Raw genomic sequence first — 14,044 nt, 5'->3', positions numbered from 1 at the left:
AGGGCCATGACACGTCCATGTTCCTACCTAGAAGGCAGGAAACGAGTTTTGTTATAACCTTAGATCAAAATGCTACGAGGCCTACACCTCCCTTCAGAAAACACAAGTGCGAAAGCGAGGCAGAACCAGTGCTGTTTGGGTTGACGCTGGGGTTTGAACCAGGGACCTTCAGAACTATAAGCATTCACTACTTGAACTAGAGCAGTGGGTTTCAAACTGTGGGTCGCGACCCAGTAGTGGGCCGCAGAATGCCAGGCACTGGGTCGCGGCGGCTCCGGTCAGCACTGCTGACCGGGCCGTTAAAAGTCCTGTCGGCGGTGCTGCCCAGCTAAAGCAGGCTAGCTCCTACCTGTTTGGACACCGCGCTGTGCCCCAGAAGCAGCCAGCAGCAGGTCCAGCTCCCAGGCCGGGGGGGCCACGGGGCTCCATGCGCTGACCCCACCCCGAGCACCAGTTCCACACTCCCATTGGCCTGTGGGTGAGAGCTGCACAGAGCCGCTTGCGCCCCTCTGCCTAGGAGCTGGGTCTGCTGCTGGCTGCTTTCAGGATGCAGTGCAGTCCACAGTGCCAGGACGGGCAGGAAGCCTGCCTTAGCACCCCCACTGCGCCACTGACCGGGAGCCGCCCGAGAGAAGCCTGTGCCCCAACCCCGTGCCCCAATCCCCTGCCCCAGCCCTGAGCCCCCCCAAAACCAGAGCCCCTTCCTGCACTCCAAACCCCTCATCCCCAGCCCCAGCCCAGAGCCCTGACCCCCTTCTGCACCCCAACCCCCTGCCCCAGCCCAGAGCCCCCTCCCACACCCCAAACCCCTCATCCCCAGCTCCACTGGGTGGCGGGCATCAACAATTTTCTTCAACTGGGTTACCAGAAAAAAAGTTTGAAAACCACTGAACTAAAGGACTACCTCCTTTAAGGCTCATTGCTGGGAGACTCAGTGGAGCAGCCACTAGAAGGAGACAAAGAGCCACGCAGGTCACATAGCTGAGTAACTCGGATTAGTCAGTCCGCTCCCAAAGGCCAAGCAAACATCACCTTTAAGACACACCAACACTCCCAGTGCTATTTCCAAGTTTAAAATAATCATCTCTTTATTACAGAGTTGGACATTGCTTTAGTTGATTTAAAACGGAGTGTTAGGGGTGCCCTCTGTTCTCCTGTGTTTGTTTCCCATCGGGGGTGAGACACAAAAGGAACAAGCAAAGAGGAGAACCAATTTCTGTGCGGCCCATGCAACGGCTCAAGCAGTATGTCCCTGGAGTTGGGGGGTGGGGGGAGGATGCTGCAGTTGTAGGAGAGCATAGGGGCGGAGGGAGATTAGAATTATTTTGTTGCACATAAGTTTTGTTTTGTTTTAACGTCTAGATGTTCCCTCTTGGGACAAGCTTGCACCTTCCTTGAGTCCCTGTGGAGCTGATAACATCAGTTCTCAGCTAGCTGGGAGGCAACCTGCTTAGCCAGCCATGTGCAGCCCCCACATGCTCCGGAGAGTTGCTCCTTGCTCCATCACATGCAGCATCCCTTCCTCTTGTGGTAATCTTCCAGGTGCAGGGCACTTTCCTTCTGCTTGTCCTCTTGAGCTGTCAGCAGCCTGGAATGATCAACAGATTATCAATTCAAGAACACAGAGGCCTGATACTGCCTGCTTCCTGCCAAGTCATTCATGCCCTGTGGTCCCCATCAGGCAAGAATAAACTAGATGTTGAAGAGTGAAGGGAAATAGTGAGAGCTGAGCTTCTTTTGGAGTTGGGCTACATAAAAGACAGACAGACAGACAATATTGGTGAGAAATTCCAAATGGATGCAGAGGAAGAAGTAGCATCTACTAGAGGAGACAGTGTGTCATAGTGGGTGGGGCACTGGCTGACGACTCAAAAGATGTTGGATCTATTCCTGGCTCTGCCACTGGCCTGCTGGGTGACCTCGGACAAGTCATGTGCCTCAGTTTTCCCATCTGTAAAATGGGAATGCTGGATCCTTTGTAAAGCACTTTGAGCTCTACTGATGAAAAGATGTATAAGAGGTAGATGGTATTATTATTACACTACATTAGAAACACAGCAGGACTTCCTGCTTAATAAACCGTTATCTACTACAGTGGGTCAAAAACTGTAAAAAGACTTTTGCATTTCAAAGCTTTCAAAGAGAAATTATTTTTCTTTGTTTCCCAAAAAAATGCCTGAGAACTTTTTGAAGCAATTTAAAAATGAAAATTTTTCAGATTTGACATTTTTTGTTTCCCTGCCATTTTCCCATTTTGCCACTAAAAAAGAAATATGAAAAAAAGTAGAAGAAAGGGAGAAAAGAAAAACTGAAAAAAAATAAAACCTGAAAATGAAAATTGTCCAGTTTTCATAGAAAAACCCAGAAATTTAATTTGGGGAATTTTTTTAAAAGGTCTTTTTTGGCCACAAAAACAAACAAAACAAAAGTGGATCACACATTTTGACAAGCTCTGATCTTTCCTTCGGTTGTGACAGTGTCCAAACAAGATGCTTTCCAAACACAGGGGAAGACAACAACCACTCCCCTGGCATGTTGACCCCTCAGCCTGTTGAGTCACCAAAAACAATGCGCTAATCCAAGTTCTCATCTGGGACCAACTGCTATCTCAGATGAACACCCCTTCTCCTTGCCTGTACCTGAGAGGTTGTAGCAGCTTGGCCCTGGCTGAAAAAGATCCAAGGGTGATGCTGTTCCGCTCCACTCACCTTGCCATATGCAGCATGGGCTCCAGGATGTTATAGCCAGTCATAGCGCTGCACTCATAGAAGATAGCCTTGTATTCCTGCCGGAAGGGAGAGTCAGAAGATAACTTCTGCCGCTCTCAACCCCCGCCCCACCTAGTCTCTCTCCCTCTCACACACACACACACACACACAAATGATCCAGCACTTACAACGGATTATCCTCCATCTCCCCACACACAATGTAACGCGATTCCGCTCCGGAACCCTCTGGGGTTTCACAGAATGCTGCATACATGCCCCCAGTAATACTGGCATCACAGAGTGTCATCCCGTGAGTGGTACAGACACGTTCTTTTTCAGCAGCTGGAGGCCCTGGTGTCAAGAGGGTGTCAAAGCTCTCGCAGCCAAGGGGAGCACTGGGTTGGGTCTTTTAGCAGCTGGAAGGACCGGGGGAAATGCCCCCTCACTGGCCTGTGTGTGCTGCCATGCAGCAGAACATAGGAGAGTCAAGATCCTGGTCGGGTGCAATTTGGAGCACACCTCATGCGCCACTACACGATTCAATGCAGCAAGGCCCCAGTGCAGGAGTCTTTTCGGCTAAGGGGAGGCAGGGACCACTAGGCATTGAAACGAGGAAAATAAATTCCCATTTCATAATCAACCAGGGCATTCCTGGCAAAACTAGGGTATGCCAAGAGCGTGGAGCCTGGACTGGCAGACTTGCTAGATCCCTGGTTAAATGGCCACTATTTCAAAGGAATGTTGTGGGCTGCACCCTCACCCTGAGGGGGTCAAAGTCATTTTAAGGATGCACCGAGCCCAAACACAAAGAGACCTGAAGTCCCTCCAGAGCCAGGGTCCATCACAAGCTGGCCACTTTATATTATCATTAAGGCTAAGATTTTGTCACGGATCTTTTTAGTAAAAGTCACAGACAGATCACGGGCAATAAAGAAAAATTCACGGAAGCCCGTGACCTGTCCCTGAATTTTACTAAAAATATCCGTGACAAAATGGGGAGCCCAGTTGTGGGGTCCCCACACCACCTGCAGAGGTTGGGCAGCTGCAGGGACCGCTCTGAGCTCTGGGGGCCCCCACTGCCTGTGCAACCTCTGAGCTCCAGGGTCCCCTGGCTTGGAATTCCGGGGTACCCCCACCACCCGTGGCAGCCAAGAGCTTTGAAGCTCCTGCGGCAACCAGGAGCTGCAGCCATGCCTCCCGTGGTGGCTGGGAACTTCGGGGAGCCCGCAGCACCCTGCGGCAGGAGGACCCCACAGCTCCTGGCCGACAGGGCTGAATTCACGGAGGTAGCTGGAAGTCACAGATTCTGTGACTTCCATAACCTCAGTGAAAAAATCGTCATCTTAATGATCATTTAAGGACTTCTCCCTGCACCACTGAAGTCAAGGGGAGCTTGGCTGTTGATTCCAGTGGGGGCAGGACCATACTCTGCAATAGCCGTTAGCATGCGAGAGTTCCCTCCCATTTCCTAAATATGGCTGTGAGCACGCAAACCAGACCAGAGCAAAATCTACAAAACCTTTGGATTGGGGAGTAGCATACAGAGCCGTACCTTTGCCAGCCTTTCCCCCTCCGTCTTGGGCACGTGCTGGGTCTTTCCTTCTGCTGCATCTGTTTTGTTTCTGAGCAGAAAGATCATGGCCCCATCCTCAATCCCTTCCTGCAGGACAAACAGAGCAAGGCTCCTGTGAGAACCATTTGGAAGATAGGAGTATCTCGGGGCTGGATCCTGATCCCGCTGACATGAACAGGAGCCTTGCCATTAGGGTGACCAGACAGCAAATGTGAAAAGTTGGGACAGGGGGTGGGGGTAATAGGAGCCTATATAAGAAAAAGACCCAAAAATTGGAACTGTCCCTATAAAATCTGGACATACTTGCTGTTGACTTCCTTGAAAGCAGGATCAAACCCTGTGGGACCTGCCAGGGCACTGGGAGATTTTGTTTATTTAGGAACTGTTCTGCAAGCTCTTCAAGTGACACTGGGAAAGGAAGTTAAACTATGGGAATGTTCTGATTCCAAGTAGTTGATTTATCAAGCCTTAATGCCAGAGTTTTGGTGAGTGGGCCAGGGAGGAGATGGGATTTTAATTGGGGGGAGGGGGGGAAGAAAGGAGTTGTATTTAGTTTCACTGACTTTTTGAAAGAAAAGAAAGAAAGAAAGAGAGAGAAATCTGCCCTATGAGAATTTAAAAGTCCTGCCAGTTTTTCCTGTACAGCCTGAATTTCCTTGGTCTGGAGCCATTCAGCTTGATGCCTGCTGAACCCAGCCATCCTTAACTGAAAATCCACAAGCTAAACAGGGTAAGCAAATTTAAGCCCTCACATAGCATTTTAGCAGCAGCTGTCATTCAGGGTTCACATCTGAAGTCCCTTATTTAGGTAAAACCCCCATATAACTTCACTGGAAGTGAACTTGAATAAGAACTTCAGAATTTGACCCTGGATCACTTCCAAATTTAAGGATTCTACTCTGTACCATCCACAACATTTGAACTGCTCAGGCTTAGAGTCAAGTGAAAAGTATGGGCCAAATCCTCAGAAATGACTAGAGATTTTGGATGTCTCAATTTTTGGGTGCCCACAGTGGCCTGATTTTTGGAGAGCAGGTACTCAGCCCATTCTGAAAACTAGGCCCCTTTCAGGTTTCAAGTTGGATTAAAAAAAAAAAAAGCACCTGAAATCACTAGACATTTTTGAAAATCTTGGCCTTGAATCCTTAAAATTCCTTGGAAAAAAATGACCAAGCTATTTCTAATGGGTATGTGCAAACTTGTTGACATTATTCATAAAACTAACTGAGCAGATTTATTTCAACCTTGGCTTGATTTTTGTGTCTCAGCATGATCTACAAACAAGCAAAGTTTGACATTCTCAGCTTCAGCTTTGCATCACCCATACACAAAATATCTACTCAGAACATGTAGGGAAAGTATTCACCCCTTTCCTCTCCCCACAACTCAAATATATCTGAAATGATTTTGCTTTCAAACTTTTGCACACACACACACAAAAAACCCTTGCAAATCGACAGAGATTTTTGCAGAATAACATCACCCCAAAAGAATATGTTTGTGAAAGTTACAGCAAACTGGAATAGGGGTTGGAAGAGAATTTATTTATTATTAGTGTTACAATAATGCATAGAGGTTCTAAATTGAGGTCAGTTCCTCATTGTGTTAGGTGCTGTACGTACACATAGTAAGAGACAGTCTCTGCCTCAAAGGGCTTTTGATCAAAACAGACCATCATCATGTCTTTGCTTTCTGCACAACAGTAAGAATATTAGGAAACAGCTGAGTTCCAAATCATCAGGTTTACTAAATGTATACAAACATGCCACACTTAGCTACATAAATACACTGTTGCTGTGCTAGGTTTTGGTGACTTCTGCAACAGAAGACCAGGAGGCCCATTAGTGGGCTTCCAAATAATTGAACAGAATACTACCCAATTCCTATCTACTACAAGCACCCAAACCAAATCTTAGCTACAGTAGCTTAGCTACCCATGTCTGCTATTATGGTTAATACTGTTTGAGTACCCTACAGACCTTAGGACCTTCTAGGTCTTTACTAGCATACAACATGGCTGTTTCAAATGGCCTCATCTCTAGAGCAGGTCCATGTGGGGTCATTACAGTAAAAGGAGAATCTTGAGCAATGCCAGCATGTCAGAAACAAGCCCAAACGTGTCTCGCTCTTACCTGGATGCTACTCATCCAGTTCCGCACCGCCATGAAGGAGCGCTCAGCAGTGATGTCATACATCACAAAGATACCATCCACCTTCCGGAAATACTGCTTGGTGATGCTCCGAAACCTGAAGTCAAATGAAACCGAAGACACTTCCAGCACCCGTTCAGCTGTTAACAAGCAAACAAACTATCCCTTTCTTAACATGGATCCTCTTTGCAGGGCCTGGTGGGGTTGGGGGCAGGGAAATCTCTGCAGAGTGATGTTTTGGTGGATCTGTAACTTGGACCTTTTCTGCACTGGGATTTCAGCCACTGGTTTAGCCGCACCAGAGTAAACAGCATTGACCCAGAATAAACCACGTCTACATGAGGGCTCTCACCAGTGCAGCCACACCAGGGACAAAGCCTTCATCTTATTTGCCCCAGTTTGCAAATGTCTCATACAAAGCAGCCACCTCATGGATGACTCGGCAGATAGATTTGAGTTCCAAGACAAACTCCAGCAGCTTGGGTAAGTATGTATTTTGTCTTGGGGAACATACATTCTAGTTGGGTATTTATACAGGCACATTGTTTACTGAGTTAAGTGAAGTAGAGATTGCAAGATCTCCACATATTTGTGCTTTATTAGAAGAACACTTTAGGATGCAGGCTGAGAAGTAAGTCCATTCTCTTGGATAAAGGCTAGAAGAACATGCAGCAGGAAGTGAAGTTTCTAAACTAAATAATTCTGCTTCCCTTGGAGCATGTTCTCTTCTATGGCCTGCAGCGGGTGCTGTTTACACTAAGGGCTGGCTTCAGGAAAACTCTCCATTTGAGAGAGCCAATACAGTAACTCCTCACTTAACGTTGTAGTTATGTTTCTGAAAAATGCAACTTCAAGTGAAACGATATTAAACAAATCCAATTTCCCCATAAGATTTAATGTAAATGTGGGGAGTCAGGTTCCAAGGAAATTTGGGGGGGCAGACAAAAGGCATTATATACTGTACTGTACTGTGGTTGGGAAGTGCCCCTGGCTTACCCCACACAGGCACAGCCCACTGCAGGCAAGGATGCTAGGAAGCACCTTCGCAGCAGCAGTGGCAGCTTAGCCGGAGAAGAACAGGCGCCGACTTTGCTGGGGGATGCTCCAGGCCCGCCTCTTCCCATCCCCGCTCCACTCCAGGCCCACCTTTTCCCACCCCCACTCCGGAGCACGCTGCATCCCTGCTCCTTCCCCGCCCCCAGAAAGTCCTAAGTGCTGCCAAACAGCTGTTTGGCGGTGGGGGAAGCGCTGGGAGGGAGGGGGAGGAGGCGGAGAAGAGGAACTTGTGCAATGCTCCCTTGTAAAGTCGCTGCCCTTCCACAAAATCTTACATGCAGTGTACAGAGCAGGCAGCCAAACGACGTTATAAGGGAGCATTGCACAACTTTAAACGAGCATGTTCCCTAATTGAGCAGCGACGTAGCTTTGAAACAACGTTAAGCTGGAGGACGTTAAGTGAAGAGTTACTGTAGTGTGCCTCTGGAGTTCCAGCAACACTTTTGACACTACAGAGCACACTAGACAGTGGAGTGGTGACCACATGTAGTGGTTATTTGCTTCTATGGGCCAAAAGAGATCATGAAGAAGATCTCCCATGTGTGCAGAGGAGTTTGTCCCCCTTTCTTATACCAAGCATTGGCTGCGTGCCACCAGTTAAAAGCTGTTACATCAATATTTTCAGAGCTAAGAAAGATTTTTGCACCATTCCAAGGTCCTGATTCAGGAAAGCAGTCAAGCCACGTGCTTACTTATAAGCACATGCTAAAGTCCCATTGATTTCAATGGAATTTACATGCATGCTCAAGTGCTCTCCTGAGGAGGGATGATTTCCTGAAGTGGGGTCCTTGTGTGATTCAGGGAAAGCATGTTACAATTAGGTTAGAAACAACTATCGCCTGACAGCTGTGCCTTGGCATAAATATGGCTACAAAAACTTGTTTAAATGGAAATTTTGCTTCTTACGTGTGTCTGATTTGGGGCTGTCTCTATTTATAATGACCAAGTATATGGCAGTTCTGGACTGCAAAATCTGATTGGCTGAGATGGGGCTTGTATCATTGTTAGTGGCCAGCAGAGGGTCACACCACCCCTGTGACCTCAACCTCATCATGAGATAGGTCTGATGTCGCAGCATATTTAGAGAAAAAATGCAGTATGAGAGACAATTTCAGTGTATTTATGCCACACTCCATGAAATTAAATGGCCCCCTTGAAGTGGTAAACTCAGATTTGAAAACACAGCATAATTAAACAGGAGTAGCACCTAGTAAATAAATTTAGCTCTCTCTAACACAGTGTGGTTCTTTGTCCCCTCTAGTGGCTAGACCAGAGAAGAGGTTTATGATTGTGTTACTGGCTCTAAACTAAAAGAGCTAGTCCTTTATTTTAAGAAGTAGAGGTTGGTGCTTTTAAATCCAGAGGTCCTAAATTCAATCCCAGCCAGGGCCATTGTTACATAAAATTATTTTCCAACATTCCTCGAGGCATCAGGAGCCGTTTCGAGTGCCACCTGCCCTGTTGTTTTTCAGGAGCACATCAACTTAGGTAGGAGAACTTTGAGGGCCACAGCAAGTTTGTATCCCAGTGCAATGATGTATGGAAAGGCTGGCCCCAGCCTTAAGTATATGGACAAGTACTCCAGGTGTATTGAAATTCACACCTTTTCCGTGGCACTTGTAATCATCCCCTCCATGATGATTGGGAACCACAGATCCTATAGATCTCCTGCATGGAATTGTGATACAGACACTGGTGGCAGAACCTTCTGGTGCCAGCTAACAATCCCTATAAGGTTAAAATGAACATCACATTCCTTGGGACCTGGTACAGGTCTGCTCTCTTCTCCCACACCCTGCCCACAAACTCAGTAGCCACTCTCAGCACTTACTGTTATGTGCTGTGAGCCTGGCAGCATGAAATCCTAGCATAGAACCCAAATGCTTCATTTACCTCTCCTGGCCCGCTGTGTCCCACAGCTGCAAGGCCACTCGTGTGTTATCCACCATTAAACTCTTCACCTGATAATCAATAGCTGTAGGGGAGGCAACAGCACATGGGGATTGCAGGATGGGGCAGGGGAAAACAGGAAAATGAGGCCTAAGTAAAGGATCAGCGGAATTACTTCAGTGAAACAAAATTGTAGGGGCAGGGACTCTGTCTTCCTTTGTGTTAGGGAGGGGCCCAGCTCATTTGGGGTGCTCCTGCAGTCTAAAGAGGTGACAGTGAAGGCATCAATCCTTCCCAACTCCTTCTTTTCCCTTTCTCTTCCCCAGAATTTACATGGGTGGCCATAGGTCAGACAGCTCCCTGGATAATTCGGAGATCAACAACCCATCCTCTGAAGATCTTTAAGGTGTCTCAGGTTGCGCATCCCAGAATCACTAATCCTTTTTGGAAAATCTTGGCCATTATTTGTCAGTGTCGACAACATGTTCAATGCTGTGTGGAACATACAGAAGAGAGAAATTATCCACTCCGCTAATGCTGAAGGAGATGGTGTTCATGAGTAACTCTGCACTGCCATGGATCAGACACATAACAGTGGGATCATTTCAAGCTTCCTTTTTTGACATGTCATTCTGTCCCTCATTTCCCAGGCCAGAGGCTCGCACTGCTGTGACCTGGCAGCACAGGGGAGTCCTTTCACCTACCAATGGTTGCACTGATCTCAGCCATGAACCTGTCATAACAAAAGCGATGGATGAAGGAGCTCTTGCCAACGCCAGAGTTGCCCACAAACACCACTTTGAAGACATGTTCTGGAGAAGAGCTGACTGGTTCAGGTGCCTGAATTTGGGGAAAAGAGGGTGGGAAGACAAGAGGAGAAGAGAGTTTATAGAAACCAAGGTCTGGGTTGTGCTTTATGGGCCAGAATCACAGCTGGTATAAACCAATGGAGATTGGAGGTGGGTGGTAAGGTTCACAAAAGCTCCACAAGATTCACCCATCTCCCCCCCAGTAGCACGTGAGGGAAAAGGAAGAGCCCTAAATGATTAGGCTTACCATGGTTTCAGTGCCAATGGGCTGCTCTCTGGAGGACAATGGGGAATCATCGTCCAATTCATCTGGTGTTTGCCTCCAGTTGACATCACCCTTTGGAGCTGTCCTTGGGTGCCCACCAGCCCCTGCCATTTGCTGCAGCTTTCGCTCACAGCTTGCAGGGCAGCACTCTCCAAAGCTCATGCTGTTTGCTTTCTCCTTCTTCAGTGTGGTTGTGGTGGCCAGGAAGTATTTACAGCTCTTCTTGTTGGGCTCTTCCACAGTCACATCCTCCAGGAAAGTGAGAGGAAGATCCCCAGGAACCAGCTGTCTGCGCCGAGACCCATGTGTGCCCCAGAGATGGGATGGGGAGGCCCCAGAAATGATCAATGTGACCAAGTTAGAGCACACAGAATACTGACTGGGACACACACACACACTGACTAAGACTCAAGACCAACAGTGCCCCCTAGGGGAGGAAGGAGGCAAGAGGACACAGCACACATGTCCCAGTTCTGCAACCTCTTACGCACGTTTCAGTGTTTGCAAGATTGGGATCCGAGACTGTGGATCTTACCCACATGTTATATAGGTTCAAGGCCTCTTAATGGAGCAAAACTCAAAGGAAACTCAGAAATGGTGGCAGTAGGATCCTGGCACCAGCAGGGGTACGGACAGGCTGACTAAGAGTCCATTTCAAACCATTTCTTATGGTGACTGTCTGTGTTGTAATTAGATGGGGGGAGGGGGGATTTCACGAAAACAAATTGTAGCCAGTCATGTGTGGCAGGTTTCCAAAAAGAGTGATGTTTGGTTTATTTGAACATTTTTAGGATTTTTTTTAAAATAGAAAATTTATTTTTGCTGGCTTTTTGTTGTTGTTCTTTCAGTTCTTGGTTCTCACCTGCCACCCTGTCCCTTCCTTTTTCCTATTGCCACAGGAAAAGGGAAGGGAAAACAGGGGAGAAAGGAATGGGGGGAGGAGGAGAGGAAAAACAAGACACTGCAAGATGACTCCGTTTTTCAATTTCTAATTTCATCAAAAACACGTCCCTTATTAGCAGCCACAGTTCAGCTGAGTGCTCACATTCCCCCACCAAGTGCAGGGGGCTGGACTTGGTGACTTCTCACGGTCTTTTCCAACCCAACATCGCTATGATTTACAACCGTGTTAGCCGGGGTGAAAGCAACTTAAAGGACTTACCAGTACTCTGGAGTCCTGAGCAGGGGGCGTGGCCTCAACCGGAAGAGGCGGGGGCCTTTACATACCCGGGCCCTTTAAATCAAGATTTAAATCACCTTTAAATCACACCTGGAGCTACCAGCTGCAGAGGCAGCTGGGAGCCCTGGGGCTCAGGGGCGATTTAAAGGGCCCCGGGTTCCGGACACCGCTACCGCAGAAGAGCCCCTGGCCCTTTAAATCACCACCGGAGCCCTGCCGCCGCTACCCCAGGGGCTCCAGCAGCGGGGCTCGGGTGGCGCTTTACAGGCCCTGGGGCTCCAGCCGCTGCAGGGAGCCCGGGGCCCTTTAAAGCGCCAGCCTGGGGAAGCTGGTCCGGCCCGGCCCGGTGTACTGGCTCTTGCCGATACGCCGTACTGTACCAGACTGGCTTACTTTCATCTCTGGTGTGAGCTCCGCAACCCAGTTCTAAAAACTGGGTCTTAACACCACACACAACTGGCTCAGGGGAAGGAAGACATCAAAGATCTGGGCTCTGACAGACAGTTATTCTTCTGAGCCGGCTGCTTCCCAGCTGTAAGCTCTCAACTGCAGTGAAGTTTTCCCTAGGGAAGGTCGAGTGGGTCATCACCCACCCTGTCGTAGTTGTGAAATGGCTGCATGACCGCCCACCGCTGCGTGTGTTTGAAGCCACGTCTCCACTAAGAGGGAGGATTACAGGACCTTAGGGCAGGCTGCCCCGTGCAACCTGTCATGTATGATGTTAATCGGATGGCAGGGAGAGCAGGCGCCTTTGGAATAATTCACTTGGTACAGAGGGCTCGTTAGCACTTGGAGCACACAAGTGAGGAGCTGAGAGCTATTAAGTGTTCTATGGCCGGATTGGCTCGCCATTGTTAAGGACCTAGAAGAAGGGAAAGGGAAGATGTAAAACTGAACTAAGCGCTTGAAATCAGTGGAAAGATTTCCTTTCGCTTCCATGGACACTGGACCAGATCCAAACGAGGTGGGGCCAGGGGAGACGTGCATGCTACATTACAGCCTAATCCTAGAGTAGCATGCTCACAATTGTATCGAGCTCGCATTTAATACAAGGCACTAGTGGATGGACCAGGGGTCAGCTCTTTTCCCTGTCCCCCTAAGCCTGCATGTGGCCAATACCACTAGGGCTGTGAACATTCATTACCTCCTAAGTGCATTCATTTTCCTCCTTGTATTATAGGGTGATCAGACTGGAAGTGATGGAGAATAGTTGACCGATTGAAATTCCCAACAGGAGGAAGCTCACACATGGGCTCCAGCTCTTGGAGAATAGAAATGTGCATGACCTTCCCTCTACACCCTAAAGATACACAAGCATGACTGGCTGGAATATAGGGTTGAGAGGCAAAGGCCTCTTCAGAGTTGGGTTGCCAACTTTCTATTGGCACAAAACCGAACACCCTAGCCCCGCCCCTTCCCTGAAGCCCCAGCCCCTGCCCTGCCCCTTCCCCAAAGCCACACCCCCCGCTCACTACATTCCCCCTCTCTCGGTGGCTCACTCTTCCCCACCCTCACTCACTTTCACTGGGCTGGGGCAGGGGGTTGGGGTGCAGGAGAGAGTGAGGGCTCTAAATGGGGGTGCGGGCTCCAGGGTGGGGCCAGAAATGAGGGGTTCAAGGTGCGGGAGAGGGCTCCAGGCTGGGGCAGGGAGTTGGGGTGTGGGAGGGGATGAGGGCTCCAGCTGGGGCTATGGGTTCTGGGATGGGGCTGGGGATGACAGGTTTGGGGTGCAGGATGGGGCTCCGGGCTGGTGGGGGGCTGAGGGATTCAGAGTGTGGGAGGGGGCTGTGGCAGAGGGTTGGGGTGCAGGAGGGGGGCTCTGGGGTGGGGCTGGGGATGAGGGGTGTAGGGTGTGGGAGGGGGCTCTGGGCTGGGGCAGGGGGTTGAGGGTGCAGGGGGGTGAGAGCTCTAGGGTGGAGCTGGGGATGAGGGGTTCAGGGTGGGGGAGGGGGCTCTGGCCTGGGGCAGGGGGGTGAGGTGTAGTGGGGTAAGGGCTCTGGGTACGGGACGGGGTCAGGGCTCTGGGTGTGGGCTCTGAGGTGGGTCTGGGGATGAGGGGCTTGGGATGCAGGAGGAGGCTTAGGGCTGGGACAGGGGGTTGAGGCATGGGCTTACCTTGGGCGGTGGTGCTGTGGAGCCAAGGCAGGCTGCCTGCCTGTCCTGGGGCACCACGCTGCGCCCCAGAAGCGGACATCAGGTCCGGCTCCTTGGTGGGGGGGTGGGAGCCAGGGGCTCTGGAGCACGCGCTGCTCTTGCCCACAGACACCGCCCTCCCAGCTCCCATTGGCCAGGAACTGGCCAATGGGAGGGCAGAGCCGGTGCTCGGGGCAAGGCCAGCATGCAGAGCCCCGTGGCTCCCCCCTGCCTAGGAGCCGGACCTGCTGTCCACTTCCGGGGTGCAGTGCGGTGCACC

The 14,044-nt window shown here is 49.7% G+C and overlaps 1 protein-coding gene across 1 annotated transcript in view; it reads right to left on the bottom strand.

The window, feature by feature from the left end:
• Positions 1-1,597: 1,597 nt before the first annotated feature.
• CRACR2B (calcium release activated channel regulator 2B) overlaps positions 1,598-14,044 on the bottom strand; it is a 56,141-nt gene continuing 43,694 nt past the window's right edge. The window contains 7 exon segments of the mRNA XM_074954784.1: positions 1,598-1,748; positions 2,709-2,785; positions 4,261-4,368; positions 6,414-6,528; positions 9,381-9,462; positions 10,082-10,217; positions 10,434-10,740. Coding sequence (XP_074810885.1) covers positions 1,598-1,748; positions 2,709-2,785; positions 4,261-4,368; positions 6,414-6,528; positions 9,381-9,462; positions 10,082-10,217; positions 10,434-10,740 — 976 coding nt within the window.

The sequence above is a fragment of the Natator depressus genome, chromosome 6 (genome assembly GCF_965152275.1).
Source record: "Natator depressus isolate rNatDep1 chromosome 6, rNatDep2.hap1, whole genome shotgun sequence".
NCBI classification, from domain to species: Eukaryota; Metazoa; Chordata; order Testudines; family Cheloniidae; genus Natator; species Natator depressus.
This window is presented reverse-complemented; position numbering and strand designations above follow the sequence as displayed.